The sequence below is a fragment of the Chanodichthys erythropterus genome, chromosome 11 (assembly GCF_024489055.1).
Source record: "Chanodichthys erythropterus isolate Z2021 chromosome 11, ASM2448905v1, whole genome shotgun sequence".
Taxonomy (NCBI): Eukaryota; Metazoa; Chordata; class Actinopteri; order Cypriniformes; family Xenocyprididae; genus Chanodichthys; species Chanodichthys erythropterus.
Genome location: NC_090231.1, coordinates 32,521,162 through 32,536,771, shown reverse-complemented (window position 1 = coordinate 32,536,771; position 15,610 = coordinate 32,521,162). Strand labels below are relative to the sequence as shown.

The window sequence follows — 15,610 nt, the reverse complement described above, 5'->3', positions numbered from 1 at the left end:
ACATACACACAGTTCTCCAACTCTGATCTTTCTGGACAAGACGTTCTGTTTGCTCATAAAGTGATGAGCTCATAAAGTGACTGTCGAGTCCTGCACTTCTTCTAACAACTAAGCTTTTTTTATAGAACTGCATGTCATGTCACATTTGTGACATTAGTTGCATTAAAGGGTTGGTTCACCAAAAAATTGAAATTCTGTCATTTATTACTCACCCTCATGTCGTTCCACTTTTTGTGCACAAAAACAAAACAAAAATAAATACTTTTTTCAACAATATCTTCTCTTCTGTTTCATTCTCCTACGTTGTTTACATTCAGCGCTTCCTGTTTCTACGTCAGCTTTGAAATTGGTAATGACGTTGAGGTCTATCAGCCAGAAGTGTGACGGGTTTCATCAAAAATATCTTAATTTATGTTCCGAAGATGAACAAAGGTCTTACGGGTTTGGAACGACATCAGGGTGAGTAATTAATGACAGGATTTTCATTTTTGGGTGAACTAACCATTTACGGGTATATAATTATTATGAGAGAGAGAATTTCACACAGAGACCGGCCAATATAATAGCGACACTCTTTTTTCTAATGTAAATTCATACTTAATTTCCATTTGAGATTTCATCAACATTGCACAAAACAAGAAAACAAGACTATAATATTCTCATGTTTATATAAACATACAGTCGAGTCACATCAAAATCTCATCAAGCTTATGCCTTTTTTAATTCACTAACTTCAAAATAAACATTCACCACCTCCTTCAGTGACACACGTTAAAAAACTCTGCCTGTTATCATCTACTGTATATCATCTAGTTATTGAGCAAAACTTAACAAATAAATAAAGCAACAAGCAAGTTCTGCTTGCGCTCTCATTCTCCCTCAAACACACACATAACTCTGGAGGTAGTACCATAAAATAGATTTTAGCTAAGGTTTCCATGGCAACATTAACATTTCCGCCCCCCAAACTAAGACAGCTTTATAGCTATACAGAGGCTGGTAGAGGGTGGGAGAATGGAAAGGGAAGAAGAAAAAAAAACTCTCCCTCCATTCCTGCAGACAGAACAACAAGGGGGAAGTCAATCATCTTGCTAGGCCTCATCTGTCTATCTGTCTGTTACTCTAGAGTGGGGAAGGAAAGAGTCTTATTTGAATAAATATGTAAAGTTTGCAGATACATTTTGGCAGAGACTGCATACAAGCAATCAAGATAAAATGCAATACATTCATTCTAATACATCAATGATTTAATTTGGTGCATTTCAAGTTTCAATCCACAAAGTAGAAATGCACCAAATTAAATCATTGATGTATTAGAATGAATGTACTGTAATCTAGAGTTATTACTTGGTTGTTGTTTAGTTTAAATTATTGTAAACACATCTGGCACTTACAATAGGAAGAATCAAAACCAATTTCAATAAAAAACTCATGGCAGGAGATTGGTTATCATGTCACCTCATTACATTCACAGTGTAAATCTGGATGGGACTTTCATAAAATTATCATACATTAATGTCACCTCACTTTGTCTGTTCCTCAATCATGAAACTATATCTTGTAAAGTAAAACGTGTTTTTCTTTGAAGACAACATTACCAAACCAACAACTATATTTTTATAGTATTTTTTCAAGTGTTACAAGAAAACATTTTGTCACTATAAACAGATTTACAGTAGGTCCCTGTGATGGTCTTTGAATGTTTGGTTAGCAGAACAACTAAATGAGGCAAATAAAAAAAACTCTCCTGAGAAATGCTCTTGTACCCACCACAGCAGTACTATAAATAATAATAACAAAAAACACATTAGTCTCCATTTATACTAACATCAGTGTGTCGGTCCCACAGAGAGACAGGAAGCGATGGCTAATTCCAGAGGCCTAGACTGCAGTTTCTCAGCCTGCTCTCTGGGGGCAGCATGACAAGCCAATTAAAGCACAGGAAACCCACCAAGATAAACATTCAGACCAGAATTATCACAACAATGAAGACTTCCTTGCTCAGCAAGAGGGGAAACTTAAATGGCTGTCCAATGCTAGAAGCTGATAGGCTATTTCAGCTGCTATATCATAAGATCCATAGACAACATGCAGGAAATTATGGGCTTGCTTGTGCAGCAGCATACTGCATTTACAGCTCAGCAGTTTCCATGCTGTATTTCCAAATGCATGAATGTCAGAAGGTCACTGACTCCCGCTTGGCTTCGCTGTCTGCTTATAACCAGCAAACAGAGCAGGAATTACATCAGGGCATAGTCAGTCCCGTTTGTAATTCCTTTCTCCTGATGAGTGTGTATGTGTGCTCTGGATTGGAGATGGTCTATAATGCAGAGCAAGGCCACGTACCTCCCCAGGACACTACAATGTCACATCTTGAAAGATGGAGTCATTTAGAGGGAATGGATGGTTGAATAACTTGACAAGGAAGGACAAGAAACTGAACTGTTATACAATTTGATCTTATGCATTTGGGAAATGTGTCTTTGCTGTGATGCAACTAATAACTAGGGGTGTAATACTTCATTTGTTTTGCCAATAAACCACCAATAACAAGTACAGGTGTGTTCAGACCACTGATTCAGTTGGTAATCCAACTCAGTGCAATGGCCACTAGAGAAACAAATATGGAAGCTTGTTTCCACCACAGAATATATATATATATATATATATTAAAAAAAAAATTAATTTCGACTTTTTATCTCACAATTCTGACTTTTTTTCTCAGAATCATGATAGAACTCACAATTGCATGTTATAAAGTCAGAATTGCGAGATATGTTTGCAATTCTGAGAAATAAAGTTGGTCTTTCTTTCCTCAGAATTGAACTCTCAATCGCGAGTTTAGCTATATCACAATTCTGAGAAAAGAAGTCAAATTTGTGAGATGTAAACTCGCAATTGCAAGAAAAAAGTCATTTATATATCACAATTCTGACTTTTTTATTGCAACTGTGAGTTTATATCCCATAATTCTGAGAAAAAAAGTCAGAACTACAAGATATAAACTTGCAATTGTGAGAAAAAAAGTCAGAATTTTCTTTTCTTTTCTTTTTTTTATTCTGTGGTGGAAACAAGCTTCCATAAACAAATTAATTTAATGTGCACTAAGTAATTTATTGATGCCAATGGTCACCATGGACTTTATGCTGACCTCTAACAGAGTGGATGCAGGATCACACTAACTTCCATTGTAGAAATGCACTATTCGCAAGTCAGTGACATAAAATTTATTCCACAAGTGTCCAATAACAGCAGGGTAGTCATGTGATATTAATATGTCTGCCCCCATGAAGGTATGGGTATGTTAAATAGCTCATCTTTTATTTGAGCTATATATCATGTGAATGTACATGAATTTAAAGGTGCTAAAGAGGATGTTTATACATTTTTGCAATATTACTTGAAACTGTCGTTACTAACTGATAAAAGACTACTTATTAGGTGCACTGAAAGGAATAATAATAATATACATTATCTGTGCACGAGGTAGAGCCTTTAAAACATCAGCCAATCGCGTAAACGATTGGCCCTCTGGCTTGTCAATCACTGCCGTGACGTTCCTTGTGAGAGACGAGCGCAGCGCTCCAGTAACTTTCCACACTCCACAGGCACCGCATGCAATGTTTTTGTCAGGAGACAGGAGTAACAACTGCAGATTATGAGTTACCTGCTGTGAGTCCGACATAATGAATCCACTAACATGACACATCGAATGCCGATGGTAAACACTCGTGTTCCAATACGAGCGTTTACGAGTTTTGGGAGGCGTTCCTTCGAAGGAGGGGGTTGTTCTTACGCATGCGCTCATTTAAAAAACTCAGTAACAGTCTTTGGTTTCTCAGTCGATGAAAAGATCCTCTTTAGCACCTTTAACAATGAAAATACATTTTTCAAATGTACTATTCATTTCGTTGTGTGTAACTTTTTAATTCAGAAATAATTGAGTACAAAATTGAGTCTTTAAACTTCATCATCATTATCTGTATGCAATGTGGATTTAAAAACAAGTGGCTTTGAGGTAACCCAAACTCAACTAAAGCTGATTATTTCACATTTACATTACAATCATATTATTTAGATTATATTATATATAGATGGGTATTTTCTCTATCTCAGGCCATGAGGTTTGTTTTGAATTATTTGTTGCATTCCAAGTAGCCTGTATATAATGCTTTTCCTTTTAAGGAATGCAATAAATAGTCTGTCCTTCTTCTCTGTCTTGGCCAAGATACATTAGGGAATCATATAAAAGTATCGTAGTTCAGATCGAATTGCTGTCAACTCTAATAACTACATTTATATACATAAATGATTAGATCCTTTAAAATTGAGGTATTGAGAATAAGATTCTGATATCTCTCCAATTCCAGAAATGTTCTAGCACATGCCAAGTTCAATTGTGATGATGATATAATGATGTTATTTATGCTAGAAATGTCTTTGTCAGGGATTGCCTTCGATCTTCACTCTTCTTATTTAAATTACAGTTTATTCTTGTTCAAAACTGACAACAACTTTAGTCATTTTTTACAACAGATCTGGCATCTAGTGATATTCAGATTTTACTGTTTATCATATTGAGCAATCCTGCAGCATCAGTCATTTTTTCCACAATATCTTGAGAACAGGATTTACTCTGAGCAGAATTCAATTGCATTGCCTATCCTATTCCCTCAGCATTATTGCCATTCTGAAGTGTGTTCGCAAGCATATGTCGGTCAAATGAAAGACAACTCAAGTAGATATTGCTTGCAGTATACTAAGGAAATACATACGTATATAGTCAAAATATAATTTGATACAAAATGGCAGGTCAGCTGGAGGGAACATCTGTTTCATTTCCAATTGAAATGTTATCATTAATTGCATGTTATCACACTACAGCAATGAACTAGGTAGTCATATGACACAGACATACTACCAATCATTTTCAAAATAGCTTTGGGAGCATTTGGCATTGTATTTTGATTACTTTTTCAATCACTTGCTCTTCTTCTTGCTGGATGTGAATGCAGAAAGCAGACATGATATGCTGGCCTCTGCTAAGGTCATGAAGTTTGTTAGAGCATCCCATTGCGTGTGTCCCATCTTGGGTCTCTCATCAGAGGGGTCAGTCCTATTAGTACAGACAATGCACCCTGACCCTCCGGGCATAAGCCGTCAGATAAGAGAAACACAACCCAACAAGACAGAATTGCTCAGCAACACACACATCCTGACCTCCAGTGCCCTGCCCAATGGGAGTGTTATTAAACCCCGAAGGGAAGTGTTTTTGTCTATGTGTGTGTGTTTGTACGTGCTCGTGACAAGTCAACCACACAAACAAACATGTCAAGGAGGGATATGCTGACAACAATAGAGCTGAGCTTTAAACTTCCTCATGGAACACAAGCGGGAGAAAAGGAATATTTGTTCAACAAGTCTATTCTTCCACACATTTAGGTGCAGAGTCACTCTGTCTGTATTCCAGGAAAATATGACTATTTAAACTCAACAGGTTTGACTTAAGGGTGAAAGACCCTTCTGTTATAAGCACTAAATCTTCCCTGAATAAACTCTTGGAGCAATGACGTGACACTTATTTTCTGTCCTATCTATTAATTTATTCCAAAATACATTAAAAGGACAAAATCACACATACAGTTGCAAGAAAACGTATGTGAACCACTTGCATAATCTGTGAAAATGTGAATAATTTTAACAAAATAAGATGGATCATACAAAATGCATGTTATTTTTTATTTAGTACTGCCCTGAGTAAGATATTTTACATAAAAGATGTTTACATTTAGTTTACTGGACAAAACAATAGCTGAATTTATTAAAATAACCCCATTCATAATTATGTGAACCATTGGTTCTTAATACTGTGTGTGGTTACCTGGATGATCCACAACTGTTTTTATGTTTTGTGATGGTTGTTCTTGAGTCCCTTGTTTGTCCTGAGCAGTTAAACTGAACTCTGTTCTTCAGAAAATTCCTCCAGCTCCTCCAGATTCATCAGTTTCCAAGCATTTTTTTTTTTTTTGCATATTTGAACCCTTTCCAGCAGTGAATGTATGATTTTGAGATCCGTCTTTTCACACTGAGGACAACTGAAGGATTCAAACACAACTATTAAAAAAGGTTCAAACATTCACCAATATGCTCCAGAAGGAAACACGATGCATTAAGAGCCAGGGGGTGAAAACTTTTGAATTCGAATATTAAGGTAAATTGTACTTATTTTTTCTTCTGCGAAACATGCAAGTATCTTCTGTTGCTTCTGAAGAGCAGTACTAAATGAAAAACAATGATATTTAAACAAAATAAGAAAAATTGTGACATCTTCATCCTGTTCAAAAGTTTTCATCCCCTGGCTCTTAATGCATTGTGTTTCCTTCTGGAGCATGTTGGTGAATGTTTGAACCTTTTTTAATAGTTGTGTTTGAGTCCCTCAGTTGTCCTCAGTGTAAAAAGACGGATCTCAAAATCATACAGTCACTGCTGGAAAGGGTTCAAATATGCAAAAAAAAAAGCTTGAAAACTGAAGAATCTGCAGGAGCTGGAGGATTTTTCTGAAGAACAGAGTTCAGTTTAACTGCTCAGGACAAACAAGGGACTCATGAACAACCATTACAAACAAAGAATCAATGGTTCACATACTTACGAATGGGGTTATTTTTATAAATTCAGCTATTGTTTTGTCTTGTGAACTAAATGTAAACAACTTTTAAGTAAAATATCTTACTCAGGGCAGTATTAATAAAAAATAACATGCATTTTGTATGATCCCTCTTATTTTATTAAAATTATTTACATTTTCACAAATTATGCAAGTGGTTCACATACTTTTTCTTGCAACTGTACAATGACTGAATACATCTATTCTTTGATAGGCATGTTTTTATTTCTGGATTACAATGACCCTTTTGAAAACAAAATAAAACTTTCCTGATATCATACTGAAAAAAAGCCTAATTAAAAGAGAAATTCTTGACAATAAAATAATTGATTTTTATTTACTGTTGCAATAAAAATTATTCAACCCAATACATTTTGCTGATGAGAACAACATTTTATGAAAACAATTCATCAAAGGCATTTTATACAAAGTTTATTATTACGCATTTGAGTGATTCAGAGAATGTAAAGTTGGAGAAAAAAAATGTCTCTAAACGTAAGTGTACAAAATTATTCAACCCCCATAAGTTAAATTCTGTGCAGAATCTTTTATTCTTTATAACCTCTGTGTAAACGTGTAAGTGCTTAGAAGATTCTGTCTTCTCTCTACTGCAATCTTGGCCCATTCCTTGCTTGAAAAAGCTTCCAGATCACTGATAGTCTTTGGTTTTCATGTTACCACTGCTTTCTACAAACTTTGGGATGGCTGTCCTGCAGGAAAGTCCATTGATCCTCAAGCTTCAGTCTCTGCACTGAAGGTATCACCATCTTTGCCAAAATGGCTTGATACTTTAAAGAATTCAAGATGTCCTTCATACAGTCAAGATTTCTACTTCCTGCAACAGCCCCGTAACAAGACTGGACCACCTCCATGTTTTACCATGGAGATGCTCAGTGTTCAGTGATCTGGAAGATTTTTCAAGCAACGAATGGGCCAAGATTGCATTAGGGAGGTGACAGAAGCTTCTAAGCACTTACAGGCAGCGTTTATTGGAGGTTATAAAGAAGAAAATATTCTGCACAAAATTTGACTTTTGGGGGTTGAATAATTTTGTACACGTATGTTCACAGCCAGTATTCGGGTTCAAATAAATATGGCTGAGCAAAAAAAAATGCAAGTCTTCCTCTGTGTCGAAATCCTTAGACATGTTTGTGAAGGTTGTTTTGTTTACAGCGTGCGTCTCCCTCAGACTGTAAACAAAGCTCGGGCGCACCAGATAACACGTCAGCAGCGTCACTGCGGAGTCGTGAACGCGGATTGACAACAGACCCGGAAGAGAAGACAATGCTGAATAAAGTCGTAGTTTTTGTTATTTTTGGACCAAAATGTATTTTCGATGCTTCAACAAATTCTAACTAACCCACTGATGTCACATGGACTACTTTGATGATGTTTTTATTACCTTTCTGGACATGGACAGTATACCGTACATACATTTTCAATGGAGGAACAGAAAGCTCTCGGACTAAATCTAAAATATCTTATTAAACTGTGTTCCGAAGATGAATGAAGGTCTTACGGATTTGGAACGACATGAGGGTGAGTCATTAATGACATAATTTTCATTTCTGGGTGAACGAACCCTTTAAGGGGGTTGAATAATTTTGATTGCAACCGTTATAGAAAAAAAATGCTTATTGTTCAAAACAAAGTCACGTGGCGCAACTTTGCAGAAACACGCTGGAGGGGAGGGGGGAACATAAAACAGGAAATGATATAATAGAGAGGACCCCTGCAGACCCTCATGACTGTGCGTAAAGGCCAATAAGTACTGTATCTTAAAATATCACATGATTTGACCTTTGCATGACAAGGCAAGGTTAGTTCTAGTTATAAAATGTCATGTGATGTAACTACACAAAAACATAATGATTATATATATAAGTGATTAAAGTGTTTAATCTAATTAATTACATGATGTGGCGATTAATTAATCTAATTAATCACAAATTAATCACACATCAAATTTGGCTGACAAATTACACCAAAAGATAATATAAAGGGATATTTCACCCAAAAAAATTTAAATTCTTAAAATTAAAATTTACTTAACCACAACTTGTTCCAAATCTGAATACATTTCTTTGTACTGCTGAGCACAAAGAAAGATATTTTGAAGAATGCTAGAGACTTCCATACTATGGAAGCCAATAGTTCCCCACAAATGTTTGTTGGGTATCTTGATATCTTTAATTTTAGAGGCATTCTAAAGGCTACATCATGTTCGTCACCAATCAACTGTATGAAATGTAAAACGACTTACGTAGGTCTGGGGCGGGGCGGGTGTGTTAAATGCGTTAATAATTTGTTACATTTATATAGCATTTTTCTGGGTATTCAAAGCGCTTAAATCATTTTATTACTGCTATTTTTCTATAACATTACCAAAGCGATATGAAACCAACATGAATACAAAGAGTATTTTATAAGATTGTTCCTTTTCTTGATCATGGTCAATCCTTAACTTCACTGACCCTCTTGTCTTAGCTGCAGGACTCTGAATTAAACCAAACTCCCTGTACACTGGCACTATCAAGCCCTGTGATCCTAAAAAAACCCAGTCTGTACCCCTCTGGGCATGAACATGTACCTCTGTCATTAAGATGTTAAACATTGCTCTACACAGAACAAGAAGTAATGCTAATTTGTCAGCTGCATCACACCACCTGTGCTTGGGGCCACACAATGCACTTGACACTAACAACGGTTCAGAGGACAACACTTAACGGCAGAAATAAAATCGCTCATTTAAAAGGTTACATAAGGGTAACTATAGCTTGTGTTTTTCTGCCCAAATGATTTTAACACCTGCAGTGCTGTTGTGTATACTGCCCAGATGTACAGGGAGAAGATGAGAGGATTACAGAGTGAAAAATCTGCCATGACAACCCGGTTTCTAATCTGTAGTGCTGTTTATTTTCCCATCATCCGCTAAGCCCCAGTGTATGTGTGGGTATGGTGATCAAGCCAAATACAGCTTCACTTCTGTGTCATACTACACACATCATGCACGGCAGCTAATTAATGCCCTGAGTGGAGTGATGCTGATTGCTTTCGGTTGGACTAATGCCACATTATTCTGGCCCTCCACACTGCTCAAATGCCAGTCTTGATATTTACAGAGAGTCAGTGTTTTGGGAATGAGTGCTGCTACACTGATCTATCAATATGGCAAAATGTCTTTCATAGTCATGGGTGATTGATATTAGGAAATCTAGTTTAATATCCATTTACTGTGGCATTGAGCCTGATATTTATGAAGGTGATGTGGGTGAAGGGTTTTATTGATTTATTACGCTCTCGCAGACAAGCAAGCGCACACATACGGACTTACATTTTAAACAAATAACATGCATTGTGAACTGTATAGTCCATTGATCTCGCATGAATTATATTGTTTTGTTTTTTTCGTCTCTGAGGGAGGCTGCCACAAATGGAAGGATATGCTTCCACCCTGTAGTACTTGTTTTACAATGACTGTGAAAGAAGGATAAGAGGAAGCAAATGGAAGAAACAGAGACAGAAAAGAGGAAGACAGATTGAGAGAAGATGCCAAATAATAAAGTGCGAAAAAGAAGCCAACTTTTAGTTTGACAGACATTTAAAAAATGCAAGACCTGGACTACAGCACAACAGACTGCTTTCAAAAATATCCTCAGAAGTTAAGCAGATTCAGCTTTTGGACTCAACGAATCATTAACAACAACATTTAGGCCCAGAGAAACTGCTCAAGATGGGCAACAGTCATTACTTCACAGCCCAAAAATGTTCAGCACTGCAAATAACTAGAGCTGTGAAGTACGGGTGAATTCCAATATGAACTACACCAGCAGAAAATGAAGATACAGAGCTAGCGTACCACCTCTCCATAGGCTATGCAACATTAACCTGTAAACGAGTGCTTAATAGCCTGGGTTATCATGAATATGAGTACCTGTGTGGATATGCGCAAAAGTACTGCATGACTCAGCAAGCAGAATCCCATAATGTTTAAGGACTGTCAATATATCTTCATTTACTAAATATCATATCAGATTTGAACAGTAAACCTAAAGATTTAGTACAAAGACTACTCATTACCACTTTTTATTTAGTGCAATGGGACAGTCAATACACTCCCATAACAGTGAAAACAACACACAAAATCAAAGGGCATGAAAAAAAAGTATATCATATACACCAGTCTATTCTCTTTCTCGTAGATAGATAGATAGATAGATAGATAGATAGATAGATAGATAGATAGATAGATAGATAGATAGATAGATAGATAGATAGATAGATAGATAGATAGATAGATAGATAGATAGATAGATAGATAGATAGATAGATAGAAAAGGTGGACTAACACAACCCAAATGTAAGGCACGTCACCTTTTATATTGAATGTTTAAATACTAAATATTAAAGTCAAGTGAATTACTGGTCACAACCCATTTGACATCCATGATATGATGTATTTAAGTCATACATCATTTAAGTCATGTTGGGTTTAACGAATATGAGCTTGTTAAAACAATTCCCAAGTATGACTATTAGACTATTAAAATATTAGACTGTTAAAATGATCTGATAGTCCGTGCAAAATAAGTGATGTAAAAAAGGAAAGTCATTTCACAGCAAGAGCTAAGTAACATTATTGACTTTTGATTAAAGATTATGAAGGCTTCAAAGATTTTTTTTTTTTTTTTTACCAAGCACCAATAAATCATTCATAAACGCAGGAATGTAGCAGTAAATAAGAAAGTATGGAAAAGTATTAAGAAAGTTCAAAGATTAAAAGATTTGCATAACTGTAAACTATAAGCATGAAGTCATATAGACAGCAATAGTACACTTAAAAACATATATTTTACTTAAAGACAGCACACTGCCTGTAATTTAATGTCATTATTATACAACTTGTTATCTACTAAGCTGTAAGAGGATCACTGCTGAAAAGGGACACTGCACATTGTGTCCATAGTTTATAGAGGTGACAGCATTAACAGCGGATAAATGCCAGTTTTCTGTTACGTTTTCTTCTTACGGTTTCTTGTAACAAGTCACTAGATTAACATGCAGAAAAGTAAGGCACTCATGAGAATCTAATATCAAGTGTGCATATTTGACACAAGTGCAGGTTGGCCAAGTAATCGTGTTGTTGTGAGAGATGTGTAGGCCGAGGGAGGCCATAGTTATCTCCCTGTAGTGTGTGCTAAGAGTATGTCTAATTAATGACAAAATATCGGTTTTCTGGAGATTAAATGGCAATTATCTTGTCTACAAAAACAGTAACAGCTATTATGACATCAGAAAATGAAGCTCGGAAGACTTAATGAGCAATGAGGATTTTTGATTCCGAGGGAACACAGCACGGTTAGTCGGCTCTTTGACAATAAGCCCCTTGTTGCTAAGCAATTCAAGGCATTGTTGATATATTATTATGAAGCGAGAAAACATGAGATCTGAAGACGCATGCATGCTGAGAACATGTGGAACACCTGTTCCTAGCCCTAACAGACAACTATAGGTCCACGCAGACGCGTAAACATCTGGAAGCCGTGTAAAACTGAGCGTGAATAATGACAACATGATTACTGTGTGACTAAACAATTTCTTAACACAGAAAAAGCTTACCTGGGTTCCGCAATGCACTGCGCATGCTCAGTGGTAATCGTGCACTCCAATAGGATGAGAATTCGCTGTGCATGAAGTCCACCAAGTTCATGTTCCCTTCGGTGCTGTACATTTCCGTCAGCATTTTTTATAAAGGGATGCATTGTCATTTGGTAAAGGGATGAAGACAAATAGTTGCATGAAGCATTCCCTTGAAATATACTCCCATGACAGTAACTTGAAAACAGTGGCCAAACGGATCCTTCAAGCCATGGTGTCGCTGACTCTGTTTTACAAGGTGTTGTTTGCTTTGTGAGACATTGTGAAACGGTTATTTTGGCCTCGGTAAGCCAAAATGTGACTTTGATGCTTAGAAGGAAAAAAATAATAATAATAATCTTCGATTTCGTGATGATGTTTCAAATATTGTGCTAATGGACAAAAACTAACATGACTGATTTGTTTTCCAATACTCACAAAAGGGACTGACTATAATGACTCTTCAGTCACCGTGGACAATGCACAAATAACTACAGAGGGGTGTGCTAAAAGGGGTTTTCACCAGAGTGTAGTACTGAATACTGCCATGCGGACACAAGTTTGCCATAATGGGATTTAAGATAACATTGCTTTAAGTTACGCAACATGCTGCTCTCCAATTATGTATAATTCAAATAGGCTATGTTCAAATAATTCATCACTATTAGCTGAATTGGTTCTCGACAGTGAAGATTGCAGCGTATGTTTGCTATTATTTCGAATTAATTAATAATGCCGTTCATATTATGATAGTTATTGAGTTGTTTTTCGACGTCCTCCCTCTCTACCTCAGTGTTTCTTTCCTCTGCAATAAACTGGGAGACTATAACACAACTGATGATAGTGCAAACGATTTAAACGTTATTGCATAATAGCATTAGATAAGAACTCGACTTTTTTCCCCCTACAAATACTGACAAATGTAACTCATAAAGTGCCTATGCAAGTTCCTTTTTGTTGCCTTCATTAATGAACCGGGAGTCGTTCAGTTCCGTCAACTGAACCGAACAGGTGGGCAGATAGAGACACCTCTCCACGTCACGTAAAGCTGGTGATTTTCGCGTTGCCTGTCACGTGATTGCAGGGTATGTTTCTCTACAAAAGTAGCCACATTGCAAAAAATGTTTCAGCTCAGGTCCAGAACTTAACGAGTGTGTTTTGTGTGTGTTAGCGCACGCGCGTACTGTAGGCTATATGTCTTCAAGTTGTGCATGTGTGCTGTTAACTGATTCATTTGTGCAGTCATCCTCATGAAAACCTCCCGAGGAGGTTATCGTTCTTCCATAATCATACATCTGTCTGTAGGGTTCGTGAATGTGAACTGTTTTTTCCGCCTATGTCAGTACCGTTCCCTCTGCTGGGGCTCTGTGTGTCACCCCCACACAGAGATTCTGTCACGCCCTCCTCCATCTCCATATACTCAGCCGCCTTGTCACCCAAAGACGACCCCGATGGGGACCCTTTGAATTTTCTGAGGAAATCCGGGAAATACGGGCAGCCCGGCGGGGGTTGTTCCACAACGGGCGCCTGGTCCTCGTTATCAGTCTCCCGGTGGTAGAAGTAGTTAAAGTTGGACACGATGACAGGGACTGGAAGTGCAATGGTCAGGACACCGGCAATGGCGCACAACGAGCCCACGATTTTCCCCCCGACCGTGATGGGCTTCATGTCCCCGTAGCCCACCGTGGTCATGGTCACTACAGCCCACCAGAACGCGTCTGGGATGCTGGTGAACTGTGACGATGGCTCGTCCGCCTCTGCGAAGTACACCGCGCTGGAGAACAGGATGACACCGATGACGAGGAAGAAGATGAGCAGCGCCAGTTCTCGCATGCTCGCGCGCAGAGTGTGCCCGAGGATCTGGAGACCTTTCGAGTGTCGAGACAGTTTGAAGATCCTGAACACGCGGACGAGTCGTATTATTCTCAGGATGGCGAAACTCATTGCCTGTTGCCCGTTGCCTTGCTGCTGAGCCAGGTCTGTGCCGAGAGTTATGAAATAAGGCAAAATAGAGACGATGTCTATGGAGTTCATGACGTTTTTAAAGAAATCAGCTTTACTGGGGCTCGCAAAGAAGCGCACAATTATCTCAAACGAGAACCAAATGATGCACACCGTCTCAACGATGAAAAAGGGGTCGTTGAATGGCGTAAATCCATTGTCTGCCTTTGTGGAGTTTTTACCTGGGCTGAGGAATTCTTTGTCGTCCCTGAATTCTGGCAATGTTTCCAAACAGAAAATGACTATGGATATGACGATGACCAACACTGACACGACCGCGATCCCCCTGGCTGGGCTTGAACTCTCGGGGTACTCGAACAGCAGCCAGATCTGACGTTTGAACTCGTCCTCGGGCAGCGGCTTCTCTTCCTCCTTCACGAAGCCCTCATCCTCGCGAAACTTGAGCATTGCCTCTTCCCCGAGTTCATAGAACTTGACCTCCTCGGAAAAGATGTCAAACGGCACATTGGCTGGTCTCTTTAAACGCCCCCCTGACTGATAGAAGTATAGAATGGCGTCGAAGCTCGGTCGATTCCTGTCAAAGAAGTATTCGTTACGCAGAGGGTCGAAGTACCTGATTCTTTTCTCAGGGTCCCCCAGGAGAGTGTCCGGGAACTGCGCGAGAGTCTTCAGCTGAGTTTCAAACTTCAAGCCCGACACGTTGATGACAACTCTCTCGCAGCAGCCGTACTCGTTGTAAACATTTTCATACCCTGACTGAGGACGTCTGTCCGTCAGCGAAACCGTCTCCTCTTCATCATCCATGTTATAGACAAAACTCGACCTCTTGCTTCCCCTGTCCTCCTCTTCCTCCTCGCCCTCCGCCTCGTCCTCCTCGATCATGACGTCCTCCTCGGATCCTAGGAGCGCCAACTCTGACTGGCGTAGATCCCCGCCGAGTGCCGCGCGGTTCCGTCTCCAGCGCGCGACGCCTCTTTGCTTTTTTCTCTCTCTGATAACTTGCTGTTGTGGCTCGTGGTGGTGTTGCTGCTGCTGCTGCTGTTGCTGCTGCTGCTGTTGCGGCTGTTGCGAGGAGGAGGAGGAGGAGGGGCGCGAGGCGGTCCCGGCGCTACTGTTGTTGGCATTCGTTGAAGAGGCGGTGCGACTCTGATGCGGGTGGTTCTGGGGATGGCCACTCGACCCACCTCCTTCTCCGACCGTTCCGGTTTCAGCTGCCGCTGCGGCCGCCGCTGCGCGAGACTGTCTCTCCCTCTCGCGCTCTCTCTCCCGTGCGCGAGCCTGGGCATATCCATAGGGCAGGTGGGTGTTGCAGCCCCCGCTGTCCGCGCCCACCATAGCAAATTCCAT

General features: G+C 39.0%; 1 protein-coding gene across 2 annotated transcripts in view; it reads right to left on the bottom strand.

Annotated features, from left to right (window-relative positions):
- The window catches only part of kcna4 (potassium voltage-gated channel, shaker-related subfamily, member 4), a 32,756-nt gene extending 17,146 nt beyond the window's left edge, over positions 1-15,610 (bottom strand). For both annotated transcript variants that reach the window (XM_067399472.1, XM_067399473.1), the window contains exon 1: positions 12,284-15,610. In XM_067399472.1, the coding sequence (XP_067255573.1) occupies positions 13,589-15,610 (2,022 nt within the window). In that variant the 3' untranslated portion in view covers positions 12,284-13,588. The remainder of the gene's footprint in view (positions 1-12,283) is intronic.